The sequence below is a fragment of the Zosterops lateralis genome (assembly GCF_965231275.1).
Source record: "Zosterops lateralis genome assembly, chromosome: 3".
Lineage (NCBI taxonomy): Eukaryota > Metazoa > Chordata > Aves > Passeriformes > Zosteropidae > Zosterops > Zosterops lateralis.
The window spans coordinates 106,844,219-106,859,413 of record NC_139764.1 but is presented as its reverse complement, the minus strand read 5'-3'; the positions used below and the strand labels follow the sequence as shown (position 1 = coordinate 106,859,413).

Below are 15,195 nucleotides of genomic sequence, written 5' to 3'. Positions count from 1 at the left end.
TGGAAAGGAAGGGAAGGAGACATGAGAAAAAATTTTTCTCATGGTGATCTGCAAGTGAATTCCATGGATTTTTCTACTTTGGAACAATCACTATTAGAAAGAAAGCCAAAAAGATGGATCTGGGAAAGGCAAAGCTTCTGAGAACTGGCCTCAATGCTTTATATCAAGCTATCCACCCTGTGCATGGAATTGCCTGGACAGATGGGAAGCAAGTGATACTGACTACTTTATACTATCAAAATGGAGAGCTGAAGTTTGGAGACTCAAGCATTGTTGGTCAATTTGAACATGTGCATGGGCTTTACTGGGGCCCATGTTACTCTACAGACACCCCAGCTCTGCTCGCTGTTCAGCACAAAAAGCACGTAAGCATTTGGCAGCTGGTGTACACCAGTGCAGAGAAGAAAAAGCCCTTGATTTCTCAGACTTGTGAAGTTGGTGAGCCATTTCCACTGCTTTCTCAGGGCTGTGTCTGGCATCCAAAGAAGGAGGTCTTGGCTGTGCTTACGAAACGAGACGCTTCAGTCTTGCACGCTGTTCGTACTGACAATGCGCGGGTTAAGGCAGAGATCAAAAGCAGCGGACTCATCCACTGTGCTTGCTGGACTAAGGATGGTAATCGTTTAGTCGTTGCCATAGGCAGTGCCCTGCACTCCTACATATGGGATAATGCTCAGAAGACTCTAAATATCTGCTCCTTTTGCCCAGTTTTTGATGTGGGAGGTTATATCTGCGCTATAGAAGCCACTCTGGATTTCCAAATTGCTGTAGCTACTGAGCTTCCTCTAGATAATATCTGTGGTATCAATGCAGGCATTGCATTTGATGTGCCCTCTGGTACAGAAGCTGGTTCTTTAATCTCACAGTCTGCTTTGGTGCTTGGGGATGAGGAATACTCCATGGACACACGAAGAAAATCCATAGATTCGGATAGATCAGGTGTTGATTCAGTTGCTTCTTCTTCATCAGGTCCTGTGGATTTGACCCACATCCTTGCAAACCACCGTCGGTCTGATCCCAGTCCTCTCATTACTCTGAGACGCAAAGACTCTGCCGCAACAAATGGTCAAGATTCTTCTCACTTGATCTTGGTGACTTTTGAGAGGAAGGTAACGACCACCAGAAAAGTCACCATCCCAGGTATTCTGGTTCCTGATATAATGGCTTTTGACCTTAGAGCTCAGATTGTGGCAGTAGCCTCTAATACTTCTAATATTGTTCTAGTATATTCAGTAACCTCTTCCTGCATGCCCCACATTCAACAAATCCAGCTGGAAAAAAATGAAAGACCAAAGGGCCTATGCTTTTTAACAGATAAACTCTTACTGATTCTGATTGGCAAGCAGAGGTTCCCTGACCCTAATCTCATTCCATCTTCAAATTCAGACAGGTATGTATTGCGTCTTATGGTCAAAGAATTGATGCTGGAAGAAAATTCTTCATCACTGCTTGAGACTAAGCAGAATATGCTTTATAACTTTGAATCCTCTGTTAATATACCTGGAAAAAGAAAATTCTTTGAGAATCTTGCCACAGAAGACCAGCCTCAAAGCAGGGAGTTGTTAATACCAAGAAGCACAGTTATTCAGTCTCCAAGTGGCAGGAGAAGACTCATTGAAGAAGTAAAGAGCCCTAGTTATGAGCAGAGCTCTTCATCAAGTGTGAGTGACCTGGATGAAAAAAGGCTCCCAGGTGACTCCTCAGTGGCCTTGGAAACATTGGATGCTGAACCTATGAATCGCTCAGTGTCTCTTCGTGGGTTTGGATCACCTAGCAGGATTTCCAGCAGACCAACATCCCCTAAAGTGCAGTTCAGTGTGATCCAAGAAGCATCAATTTCTCCTAAAAACAACAATTTGCCAAGTGAAAGGGGAATGAGTCACATATCTAGAAATCTAGAGAGACTTTGTGGCAGTTTCAATGAGTTACAGCTGAGTCTTTCCGAGATAACGGACTTGGCTCGGAACGGGAGGAGGATCTCTTTAGCCTACCCGTGCTCCCAGGAACCGCCTGTCGTGCATGTCACTTACCAGGTAACATTTTGTCAGCTTAGAAATACTGTGATAGGAACCAAATTTTTAAACAATCTTGCATTTATTTGGCTTTAAATCAAGAGGATGCAGTTTATTCTTATCAACCCATAAAAAATGTAACCTAGGTTTGGCATCAAGCTTAACATAAAATGGAATTATAATTTGTCATTGGAACATATAACTCAGGATGATGTGGATAGTTTAGAGGATACTCAACCATGGGAGATTTGTCTGTTTATTCTTTGATCATGCACAATTTTCTTGGACACTGGCTAATTTTGTGTGCATCTGTCAGAGAGAACAGACTCAGAGTCGTTAATCTACAAAAGGCTTATATTTTAGTTTAGTGCAGAGATAAGCCAATGAATGGGGGTCTACAGTAGCTCACCAGAAATTTAATAAACTTAAACTTGACCTCAAATCCAGAGTCTGAAGATAGCCAGACTCACAGGAAAACTTAAAAAAAAAAAAAACAAAAAACAAAAAAACAAACAAACAAACAAACAAACAAAAAAACCCCACCATTGAATCTCAATTTGTAGAAAATTTAAATGGGCATAACATGAATTTGGCTTATTTCTACTTTGATTTCTCAACTCTATTCTTGGAAAAATAAGATGTACTCAAACCACTTAAATTTTTTTGAAAAAAATCCCACCAAAAAAAAAAAATTCCAATCCATCAATATGTAATCATGATCATTAAATAAATATAAGAATTTCAAACCATCATGTTCCTATCTACCCTTGTTTTGGCAAATTTCCTCCTGGCTTCAATAAGAATTTCAACTAAGGAATGTAGATTGGGTAATTATTTCTATCTACTATTTTTATTATTATTCAGAGGAATACTAACATTATATTGATCAGATTTTTGAACATGCTGATGATAGTGATAAAACTGGTGTCCCTTTCAGGCTGTAGATGCCAATTATAAATGCATTCTTATCTACTGCAAGAAAAGCAGCATTATGTCAAGATAATACACTGCATTGTGATGATGCTGAAGCAAATTTTACTTCCTTCGACTTTAAAGAAATCCATATAGATATCGAAGTACCTCTCCTTAAACACTCATTAAGGGAATGGTGACTCAATTCAATCATGGTCATTACTTTCTAGCAATCGTTTACTTGGCATTTAAACAGATTCTGGTGTGTTGGGTTCTCTGGATAAAAGCAAAGCTTTCAATCTGAATTAGTCAATAATTTAACTTGAACACATTAGACAAATCTGGTGAAAAAGCAGCATGTCTATTTTAAATAATTTAGGATTTTATTGGCCAAGAAGCAAGCCCTTCTGTTCTCCAGAATGTTCAAATTAATTTTGATTTCTTAACATAAATCAACTTATTTAACTTATTTATTTAGCAAGCAGCCCTATTTCTAGGATTCAATTGGATTAACCTTTCCCAAGAGAAGTTTTATTTGTGACACGTAACATTAATCTAAGATTTGAAGTCCCTGTGCACATGCTTGTACAAGAAGTAAGAATTAGTTAACCTGGTTTTTTTTGTTGCTGTTGTTTTCCTTTGGAAAGATCAACAAAAAAATTAAATGCTTCTAAAATACTGCTAGAAAAACTATGTTTAGAAAGGAATACTTATTTGTCTGAACAGGTTAGTTTCACATTAAGCCAGCAGCAAGCCAAGCCACCACATTATAATGACTCAGAAAAAGTGCCACTAATGCCTTCCCACACACGCTTTCCTGGGGAAGTCTCGACTAATGCCTGGTACAGTTCAGCCCCTCTTCTGAAATCCAGCAGGATCACAGCATGATGCCAAAAAAAAAAAAAATTAAAAAAAAAAAAAAAAATAGACTTGGCAGAAAGGTCTACAGACAAAGAAATATTTGTTTCATAGGCAGGTAATAATTTTCAGAGAAATAGTTGTTTTGATTAGCTTATATTCAGACATCTGAACCTTGTTCCTCCTTCAGGAGTTGTTCAGTGAGCTGTGAGCTCAGAGACCAGCTGTGGGTTCCAGCCAGACTCTGTTCACAGAGCAAAAAGTCAGGGAATAGCTTTATTGCCTTATGATATAAATATCAGCCAGTGGAAAACAGTCTAAGCTTTAGGAACACTGCAGTCCAGTCAATCATATGGCCATTATCTTCCAGCTCTTTGTGCCAAGTGCATGTCTTCTTAAGTGTCTCTGTAATCCCCAGCACAGCAGAGGCTCAGTCTTGATTGAGAAATCTGTTCTACTAAAGAATACAATGATCAGAACTGCATAGCCATATTTATGCATTTGAAAAATAAAATGAAAGTTTAAAACATAATAGATAAAAATGTAGCAATAATTAATGAGCAATTATGAACACTGTTGTGCAGAAGCATTATTGACATATTTTTGTGTACTTCCTGTTTTGCTTAGAAACTAAAAAACCCCTGAAACATGTATTACTTAATAATTTATAATCTCTTCTCATTTAACAGTCTTCAAAACCTTTGTTTATCCTGTTAGTGCAATCCTGCCTGTAACTCCTCTGAAGTCACATCTATGCAGTGCTACCAGAATTTGTATTCTTTGTAGCCCATAGCCATAGAAGAAAACCACGATCATTCACACTTTGGAAATGTCACTGCACTATCACTTTTGTAATAGCATTCAGCCACCAGAGGTAACTTGATCATTCAACCCTGAAAAGCAAATATTATTGCTCTTTCATCACATACAGGCTTGTGATTCAGGGGAATGTGGGAGGGCAGACAGAAAAATGCAATAAGAAGATATCATTTAAAAAGAAAAAAAAAAAAGAGGATCTGTCATAGATTTTTTTCTGTTTCATTTTGCAAAAAGATACTTTTATCATCCTTTTCCCTCAGAAAAGAAACAGCTGCAGAATATTTAAACTAGTCTCATTCAAAACCTAATTACAGTGGAAATAAAGCCAATCTGGATCTCAAATTAAAGGCATTTAGGCAAACTTCTCCAGGAGGAATAAGATTCATCTTAATCTGAAGAATATCTTTAAACTCCTACATTTTGTTCACAAGCAGTATGATGTCAAAAGTTTATACCACTGAGAGCATATATTGCATAATTAAACAGGAAATAATATCTTTCCAGCAATTAGTCACAATGAGTTTCTTTTCTTGTACACAAGTCAATTTGTACTTTTATAGTATCTTTTTATAGTATCTTTCTACAATTTACTATGGGAAACTTTATTGCCAAGGTCAGCTACAAAATAAACTTTTTTTTTACACATATCTGGGAGATGAACAGAAAGGATTCAAACATAGGGCAGTAAAGCTCTGATAGAAATGCATGATGTAAAGAAGGTGAATGTAAGGGGGGCACAGTAAAATGAGTGAAGACCAGGCTGAAATGATGAGCTGTAATAAGAACATAAACCCTTTCGAAATCCAAAGGGCAATTTTGACTCGGGTTGAGCAATAGAAAGTAAGTCATGAAAATGATGGAAGAGGAAGCTGATATGACTGCTCCCTGGAGTGAGAAACTAGTCAGCTCTCCTGAAATTTAGAAAGAAGAGATTTAGGATGACTGTAAAAGAAAGACCTGCAGTAGTCAGGAGAAAGTGTGATTAATGCATGGATAACATTTTGAGCAAAGGTTGAGGAATTTGTTATGAACAAATTCTGTCAACAGTGTTCTGAAACTGATCAATAGCAGACAAGCAGGGTTTGTAGAGGAGACACAATTCCTTTTGTTAGAGCAGATGATTTGTTTGTTGGATATGCAACTGCAAAAGGAAAGGAACATGCAATGTCAAAAATGAAGCCAAATTTTCTTACTGCACAAAGAAAATAAAGATCATACATAAAGATCATGGAGGCACAAGCACAAAAGGTATATCTTAGATGACAGTATGCCTGAAACAGTAGTTGCAGAACTTTTACTAGAGAGCCAAGAGGCGAGAAATCCCAGCATTGTGTCACCTGGAATGTTGATGTGCCCTATAAATGCAAACTGCGCAGGGATTTAAGCACCTCTGAGCACGTCAGATCTCTCCCAGCGTAAACATTTTACGGCTTATGCTTCTCTGCCAGGTTAATTAAGGTTGCAATTGGAATGTCCCACATAAGGATAAGGAAAGGAAAGACATCAATATCTCCACCAAAATAAAAACAGACTCTACCAAAAAGCAGGCAGGAACCACAGCAATAGTAGAAATAATGACAGGGAAGGGGAGCAGTGCAAGCTGTCAAACCTAATGAACAATACCTGTGGCAATGCTGCACAAGGCACAATGAGAATGTAAATCATAATTCTCCTTCCTCTTCAGCGCTCTCTTCCTTAGCTGTTTAAGTGTCTTTTCATTGTCTTCTGGGACAGAATCCCCACATCTAGCTAATCTTCTAGCTTTTTCTCATCCTCCACAATGAATATGGGGACAAGGTAGAAGCAAGCTGACTAATGGGTACTAAGGTATCAAACCTGAAATCACCAGTGGAACACAACACAGTTGAAATCAAGGGTTCAAAAGAATGAAACCAGAATCCTAGACAATTACAGCACCATTCACTGTGCAATGTGTGTACTAACCTGATACCTTACCCTTCTAAAAGAACAGATTATTAAAACAAAGGAGATGAAGAATATTTAAAATACCTGTAATTCAGTACAGTACCTGAAATCGTGCTACAGGGGAAATTATTTGTTCAAGAGCAGAGAATAGGGATTAATAGAAGAAAAATAAGATGGTTAAGGAATTAGCTGCAAAGGAGATAGAAATAGTTATAATAATATAGAAGAAAATGGAAAAAAATTACTAGTGGATTTTCTCATGATGGATTTTCAGGCTCATCTAAAAGTTTCATTAATGATCTGCTGAGTTCTGCTTATAAAATCTGCATATGATATAAAGTCAGTAACACTTTCAGTAAAGGATCAGGATTTCGCACCTGTAAATTGATTGCTATTATTTAACATCTAGAATAATTTTTAAAAGGATTGAAATTAACTAAATGAACTAATATAAAGTGCACAGTAATATATTCCAGGATTAAGAGATGAAATTTCTGCTTTTGTACATATTAAGTGACTACAAGATGACTGTGAATCCAAAATACAATACTGTTAGGAAAAGAACAAAGGTAGTGTGTGAGCACTTCAGTGAGGCACATCCTTCAGCAGGTAATGAGCACTGGGCACAGAGCTGGCACGTCTCATCTGAAAAAGATTTCACATTCCTGGATATCCATGGGCAAGAAAGACACACTGAGACTTCAACTGATGGCTAACCCAGTGTCAGTAAAAACAATTCTGATTGGTAGCACATTCTCATTTACTCCCCGTTTCATCAGTTGTTGAATTTAAGTTCATTAAGATGATCTCAGCATGCAGGGGAGCATAGGCAGTGCATTAGGAAATACAAGACAAATGAAGAAAAGGTCAAGAGGCAGAACCAGCTCCAGCTGACTGCTCAGTGGGATTCGAAAAAGGGAGAGAAGGCATGTTCACCTATTGTGCAGACATACGTGATATATGTAACATCTCACCCAGGAATCCTTTTGCCTTAGTAAATGATTTTTTTCTTGTACATATTTGCAATCTAAAGTGTGAGTTTTGAAAGACAGTTTGGCACTGCTGTGATGGGCTGGCTGCTGCCCAGAGCACCCTTTATGGGCTACAAAATCTGATCTGGGCAGGCTGATATGGGTGAAGGAAAACAATTATTGAATTGACAGTTTCTTTTTGCTGGGTTTTTGTTGAAGGAGAGTTGGACTTGACATACTACAGGAAGTTGGCTAAAGAAACTTAATCCGAAAATATACAGTAACATATGTGGAAATATATTTGTTTCTTCTGTGATTAACATGTTCTTTGTCTACTAATAAACTTCGTTCTAGGATAAAGCAACAAACACAAGGGACTTTAATTTGGGAATTTCTAGTTCTCTGATTCCTATTGGAGGTAAATAACAACATAGTAAAAACAATAATGGATTTTGGGAAGAGGTAGATAAAGTCTAGATTTGGCTAGAAAATTGTCTTTGGGTTAAGGCATAAAAGTGGGAAGTACCAAGGCAAGCTTTTAGTTTACTCTAACTCTGTCACAAATTACTTCCATGACCTTGGCTAAATCTCTTAAGCTCCCTGTTTAATGGTATGATCATCTATAAAAAGGGGATACTAAGAGTTACCTGCCTCACAAGAAGGTACAGGTTTAAATCAGTTAATCTATGATATGACGTGTGTGGACACATTCCTACAAGAGAAGGCACATTATCATCGCTTAAATTAAGCATTAAACAAAAAGGATAAATAATTAGAAGATTGTAACTGAGAAAAATTCTTGACCTGACAGAATTTGTAAAAGGTAAAAAATAAATGTATAAGATGATTACTTTTATCATAAACAGAAGCATATGACACAGATAGAGAAAATAGCTCATATGAACACTGACAAGCAACAGAAGATAAACAACCAAAACTTGATCTTTCAGGTCTGTACTTGAAAAACTGTCTGGGATAAAAAATAGGTGTTGTGCAGTTTTATGTATACAAAAATGTCTTCCACTTCCAATGGATGTTCCAATAATAACGTGCAATGCTATATAGGAAACAAAATAGAACAGAGTCATCTTGAGTATACACTTCCATTCAACTGATTTCAAGTCAAGAGAGACAGAACTAGATTATTTTCTGATAATTCTTGAGTTGAAGCATATCTATGTGAAAAATGGATCACTTGGGTCAAGGCAATGAGCCTGTCTCATTTACAGTCCATTTTTTCTTAATTTGTGAAGTTCCAGTTTGAATAAACTCTGCTATTTCAACCTGAACTCAGAGAAATTAAATAGTTGTTAGATGTGCTAGTCCACAGTCTGCAGCAATGACAAAGCTCTGCACAAATACCTGCACAGGCAAAGAGCACCTTCGCAATGCCTATGCAAAGCACACACTCGCTGCTGAACATTCAGCCCATTGAGTTTCAGGTGTGTTTAGGTTCAATAGAATAGAGTATTACATAACTTGGAAATACCTAAAAATTACAAAGAATTTATCTTATATAGTTACAGCTGTAGCAAAAAGTTGCTATAGGTTTATGACTAAGAAAATTATGCTTCCTTGATGCATTCCTTAGGTATGTCCTTTATTAATTATGCATCAACAAATCTCTGGTTGTTTTGAATGCGGAAAAAAGATGAGAAGGCCTTTGAAAGCTGGAAAGTTTACATTTTTAATGGAAAAATATTTTTTATGGTTCCTACATTTAAAATCAATCATAATAAATAAACAAATAAAAATCATTCACAGACTATCTGCATGAGCAAATTATAGCAGAGACAGGGAAAATACATTTGCAACAGTCAGCAGGCCTTCTGATTTACAGAATTCAATGCAGTTGCGTGACAGCACAGATACTGTGTACAGAAAAGTGAAAGGGATTGATTTAGAAAGGTTGTTACACAGCAAGAAAACACACATTCACAGAGAGCAACTGTCAAAAGACAGCACAATTAGAAATGAAGACAAGCATTACAAGAGACATTTATTTAGTCAAAGGTTAGATTACTGTGCACACAAATAGAAGATGCAGTTGTGAATTCATTCAACTGTAAGTTCTACATTAGCAAGAAAAATTCAAGGGTGTGAAGTAGACACAGACAGAGTAGGACTAGAACAGGAATTAGGATAGATGAGATCCTGTCAACCCATTCTGAAATATTACCTTAGATCCCTTTCGAATGTATGAAACAGAGGGGTCTGTGAAATTGGGTAAACAGACTGTTTATTCATAAGAAATATATAAAATCCAGGGGTATTGCAAACATAAAGATGACAAAGAAAAGGAAACAATGCACAACACATGGAACTACACAGGGGGAAAGCATGGAAAGAACAAAATGAAATTCACAGGACAAAGTATAGCAAAATTATTTGGAAGAAAATGTCCCATTCACATCTATTTCATAATGACATTGAGTCATTGGAAATTTTTCAATGTTAAAAGGACTTTTAAATGATAACAGATAGGAAAATGTAAATTCAAATATATATCCACTCCATGACCATAGTAGCTCAACTAATTTTTTGTCCTTGCACCTTGCAGTACCCAGAAAGATGAAACACAAAGATGTTGATTCTCAGGGCCAGCTAAATTTCATGAAGCACAAACAAGCCACCTTTACATTCAAGTGTGTTCTTTCAGTGAATATCAGAGAAAATTCCAAGACTGTAAATCCATACCTTTCCTCTCTGTCAAAGCAAGTCACAGGATTCTCAAGCTACCTTGCTGTGACAGCTTTTCAGAGAGGCTGTTGCTATGTCCAGTCTCTCTGTAATACTCCCTGTGCCAAAATAACTGAGGTTATTTCACCAGGGTGGAATAGCTGCCCAATGGCTCTCAAACCCAACACATACAGCTGAAACCGAGCAGACTACTCATTTACTCTGGCAGCATCTGGAACAATGTTATTCCAGGAATGATGCATTCCCTTCCACTAAACTGGCTTCAGGCAGGCAGGCCAAACAGACACACAGATGCCCACCCCAGGACAATACAGGTGTGGGGCTGAGGCAGCTTTGAGCTGCAGAAGCTCACAAAGCAAAAACCAGAGGGATTTTCATACACCTCACATGGGACTGTGAGATTGTGCTTAGAATGGTCCCGCATGATGATGTCATGTATAAACTGTAGGAAAGACAGACAAAGAAAAGGCAAAACGACTAAAGAACTGAAAGGAGTAAGAGCAGAGGAAAGGTTAGAAGAGCTCAGGCTGGATGTCTAAGCCATTAACAAGATCTTTTCTTTTACATACATGCATATGAAGAAAACCTTTTCAAATGGATCGGTTACTGAAGAAACAAAAGATGTTCTCCTCTGTGATGGCAAGATCCATTTGAGTTTAGTCCAGCAGCTGTTCGATCTGCCCGTTATTGAAATGAAACACGGTATGTTCTTTATATTTCTGCTATCTGGTTTCACCTGAGATTTTTAGCATAAAAGGGGCATTTGAGATGGAATAATTACCCCAGACTTTAGTAAACTGAGACAGCTAACTTTTTTTGGCAAGTATGTGTTTTCCCTTGTTTAAAATACAGCAGAGTCTCTTGAAATAATTTAAATGCTGAGTAATTGCAAAACTATCTATTAGCAGAGTAATATGTTAGGTGCCTCTGCAAAGGATGGCTGACAAAATAATCAGTACCTTGTGTTACCTGGAAGTAGAACTGCTTTCCTGAAACCTTCTGGCAGTTTGCTTCACCCATCCTTACTAGCATGTCTCAGCCTGGACAACAGAGTATAGGTTGGAGAAAAATTCACTCTCAGAATATGATATATATATATATATTTATGTATCAAGTAGCATTTGGGATTATTTTAATGTAAGTTAAAAAATGAAGCTCAATGTTCCTATTTGCCAATCTCCCATTTTCACCACCCACCACTGATTAACTCATAAAGACAGATGCCACAAGGGGAACTCTGGCCCCAGACTGGCCTCTGAATTGCCTTGTTCTTGTCTGTTGTTATGTGACACCCTCACAGCAACACACACACTGCCATTTCTCAGCCATTTCTCTATAAGGCTTCTGATGGCTTTTCTCATCACTGACTACTATGATCCTCTTTCTGAGGTTGTTCCAGAAGAAAAGGATATGCAGGTTCCATATTTTTGTCAGGAATCTTCCTTGACTGTGCAGTGCAGGGGAAGCATATATGAAAAAACTCTACCTCTGTTGAGACCTGAGCTATTTCCCAGCAGGCGTCTGCAGCGACATGATGCAGCACTGCTGGAGAGGAGAGCTCATTTTTGGCCTGTATTTCCAGATCTTGATATGGAAAGGAATGCCCATAACAAAGAAGGGGACTGAGAAAACCTATTTTGAGCTCTATAGAACAGTTGAATATTTAATCAGCAGAACACCACTCCTCAATTTCATGTATTAGACTTCAGAGATATCAAAAGATAATGTCTCAGAATCATCCTAATGTGTCCCTCTTTCTGCTCAGATTTTCTGATATTGAGTTTGTATGCTTACAGCAAAAACAAAAACTGAAACAATAATCTTTCTAAAATTCACCAAAATCCTGTAAAATTATGAGGTTTGGAGCAGAAGCAGTTGTGTAGATCTTTCTTCAGTCCTAGATGGTACTTGCTTATATTCCTAAAAGTTTCTTTTGACACAAGACATAAACATTAAATGTGAAGTTTAAAAATATCACTCCCATCCTTTAATACTATGTAATTAAAGGGTGTGTAATGAAGAGCATGCTTGTACTATAATGACAGCCTGGCATTTTTTACTATGAGTAAACACTTAAGAATTAATAGATTGAAGGGAAAAGCTTCACAACTGTAAGTCAAATTCATGTCCACAGCAATGCTGTTAAGACCATCAGAGTTAAAAGAGCAATGAGCTCGGCATCATTGTTTGCACTTTAAGCCCAGGACTCTAATACCATTACCTGGGCTAAATATAGTTTGTCATGTAGTGCCCTGGTAGCAGCACACAGGTGTCTCTCTTTTTGGCACATCATCATAATAATTATTCACAGTAAAAGGGTTCTACACCCTGCACATGACTTTTCTATTTAAATATTCCGTGGGTTGTGCTTCCACACAAGTGTTATCAATGACAATGAGAATTTCCAGCATTTCAATGGATGAGAAAAAGTCCCAAGAGTCTGACAAAAGTATGCTTCATCAATTTGATGAACAATAGAAAACCCATTTGGACTGTAGAACTTCTACTTTCAGGCCCACTGCTCACAGAATCTGAACTCTGTTCAGATTTAGAAAGAAAGTATTAAGAGTAGAAGATTAAAGATTCATGGTTTGGAACGACAATCTTCTTATGATGTAACAGGTGACATGACAACATACAACCAGCCTGGAAAAGTGCTTTGTTAGTAGTTAAAGAAGGAGGGATTTACTTTCTTCAGGAGCATGCTTTGTTATGACTGACAAAAAATAAGAATGGTTCATTTGGATTTTCTACAGTTCCTTTTTTCGCATTCCATTTCAAAACCAGGTTTATATCCCAAAATCTAAAATCCCAGCACAGAACCTATCAGGGCTTTCTTTCCCTCATATCCCAGCTAATGCCCCTGCTCAATAATGACAGAATCACATGCACTAAGGAAAGTGTGTCACATAAGGGCTCCTCCAAAGCTTTTAAGTTGCCACAATTTTTTTTTTCCATAAAGTGTCAAGCTGAAAAAAAAAAAAAAAAAAGAAAAGAAAAAGAATTCACTCTTTTCTATGACAACTGCAATATCCAGCCAAAAAGAAAGCCAGATGAATCACTAAAGAAAATATAGCTTCATTTTTAAGCCAATTTGCTAAGAATTCTCCTTAGGAGTAGATTCAATAAATAATTAAAATACAAGAAATTTTACTGTCGCAGCTTTTGTAAATCATCTTCAAGGTGTAACTTTCTTCTATTTGCTACATGAATTTGAAAATACATGGAACAATCTTGATTTGACAGTAATGAGATGGAAACCCCTTCTCCCTTCTAGAACAAGTACAGCACAGTCACTTTGGTTGGCAACTTTTCCAGTTTTTATAATCTCTTCGTCATTTGGGTAGAGCAGATGAATGAAAAGGCTAAGCAGAAGTAGATGTCATTAGAACAAAAGTCAGCATGGAAAAGCTGGCTGAGTTTTCAGAAGATGAAGATATTTATAGTTTATTAGAACTAGCGAAGATGCACCTTGTGTTTGAACTTAATTTAAATGAGGGATAAAATGCCTCAAACCTTGCAAGACCTTTCACTTAGCCCCTCACTGCATTTGCACAAAGGTGTGTTGAGCATGGATTGTCAGACCTTAATGTCATTAGTGTAATAAGGCTTTAGTGCACAAAAAGAAACCTACTCTGCCTGCGTGCTCACTGACTTTTAAAAACGTGCTTCTACATTTACGTAACCAGAGCCATACACTCATTTTCTTTTTGTTGCTTCATTTTTGTAGGTTCTTCTTGGATTGTGCTCACTGCAGACAAGGACGGCTTTGTGCCATTAATATTCAAAGCCACACAAGAGATAATCATAAGGGATGGAACTGACAGTTCAGAAGTCTGTGGAGGTCACTCCCACAAAAAAAGCATCCCAATGCGACCACCAAGCAGAGTGACATAATTTCTGAACAAAAAACCCCAATGACCTTCTTTTCTCCTACAATACAGAGACATTCTGTGCTCTCAGACAGAGAGACTAAAAATCTGTCTTCACCACTTTCCATGTATTGTAACTGTAAAATCTGTGGCATGGTTACACTATAGCTACAGCCTTGGGTTGGCTGGACCCTCACGATTTCTTCTGAAGGACTGGACCTAGAGTGAAGTTCACCACAGCTGCTGTTATTAATGGCTGTCATGGACTGGAGCAGAGAGACTATTGTCTACTTTGAGGTCAGGATGTTCTTGGAGGAACAGTATTATGCTAAGAATCATAACAACAAATCTAGCAGGTGTACAGTCTACATAAAATCTGAAGAAAATACAACTAAAGAGTCTTTATATTCATTAAGGAAAACCAGGATAGGGAAAAAGAAAAAAAAAAAAAAGCTTTAGGCTCTTTTCTGTTCCAGCTGGATCCCATGGAAACCTGCAACATTTTCAGAAATGCCTAATTTTTATATGAAAATACTCAATTACTAAAAAGGCTGCATCACTGTCTCCTGTCAGTGTCTTACACAGCATGTAGATTTATACATGCACACAGAAGAGAAAGAAATAATCTTGCAAGATAAACTGAGGATCAAAGACATTGAATGTAAATTTCATTTGGCTAAATGCAGGTGTATACACTGAACCTTTCATCTACTCTCCTGCACAATCAGTCAAAAAAAGAAAAGCACTTCTATAGCAGATAATTCATGCCCTAACAGAGATTTCTAGAACTGATTGTGGTGAACTGTCCCTATTAAATAAGTAAATAAGTGCCTGTTCCTTTCCACTGACTGCAAATGCAAGCAGGGGGACTGGTTTGAACACAAACATTTACATTTAGCCAGGTGAACCTCACCCTCAGAGACAAGAGACAATACAGGTGAGAGTCAGGCAGGCAGATCCATGGAAACTAAACTACTGTGATCATGGTGATAGAAACAGGCATAAGGGGAGAACTTAATGAACTCCCTAACTTTTCCTCATTGAAATGCAAAGAGAAGGATAAAGTAGAGTGAGCAGCCACGTGTGCAAGGGCATTCTGTACTGCTGGAACCATGGAAAGGCGTG

At 37.6% G+C, this 15,195-nt stretch overlaps 1 protein-coding gene across 1 annotated transcript; it reads left to right on the top strand.

Moving 5' to 3' along the window:
- Positions 1-113: 113 nt before the first annotated feature.
- LOC310906937 (WD repeat and coiled-coil-containing protein-like) lies at positions 114-14,095 on the top strand (the record flags this gene model as incomplete). Its single annotated transcript, XM_083856658.1, has 3 exons — positions 114-2,033; positions 10,780-10,900; positions 13,929-14,095. The coding sequence occupies 3 exons, from the start codon at positions 114-116 to the stop codon at positions 14,093-14,095; spliced, it is 2,208 nt and encodes a 735-aa protein (XP_083712784.1).
- Positions 14,096-15,195: the final 1,100 nt, after the last annotated feature.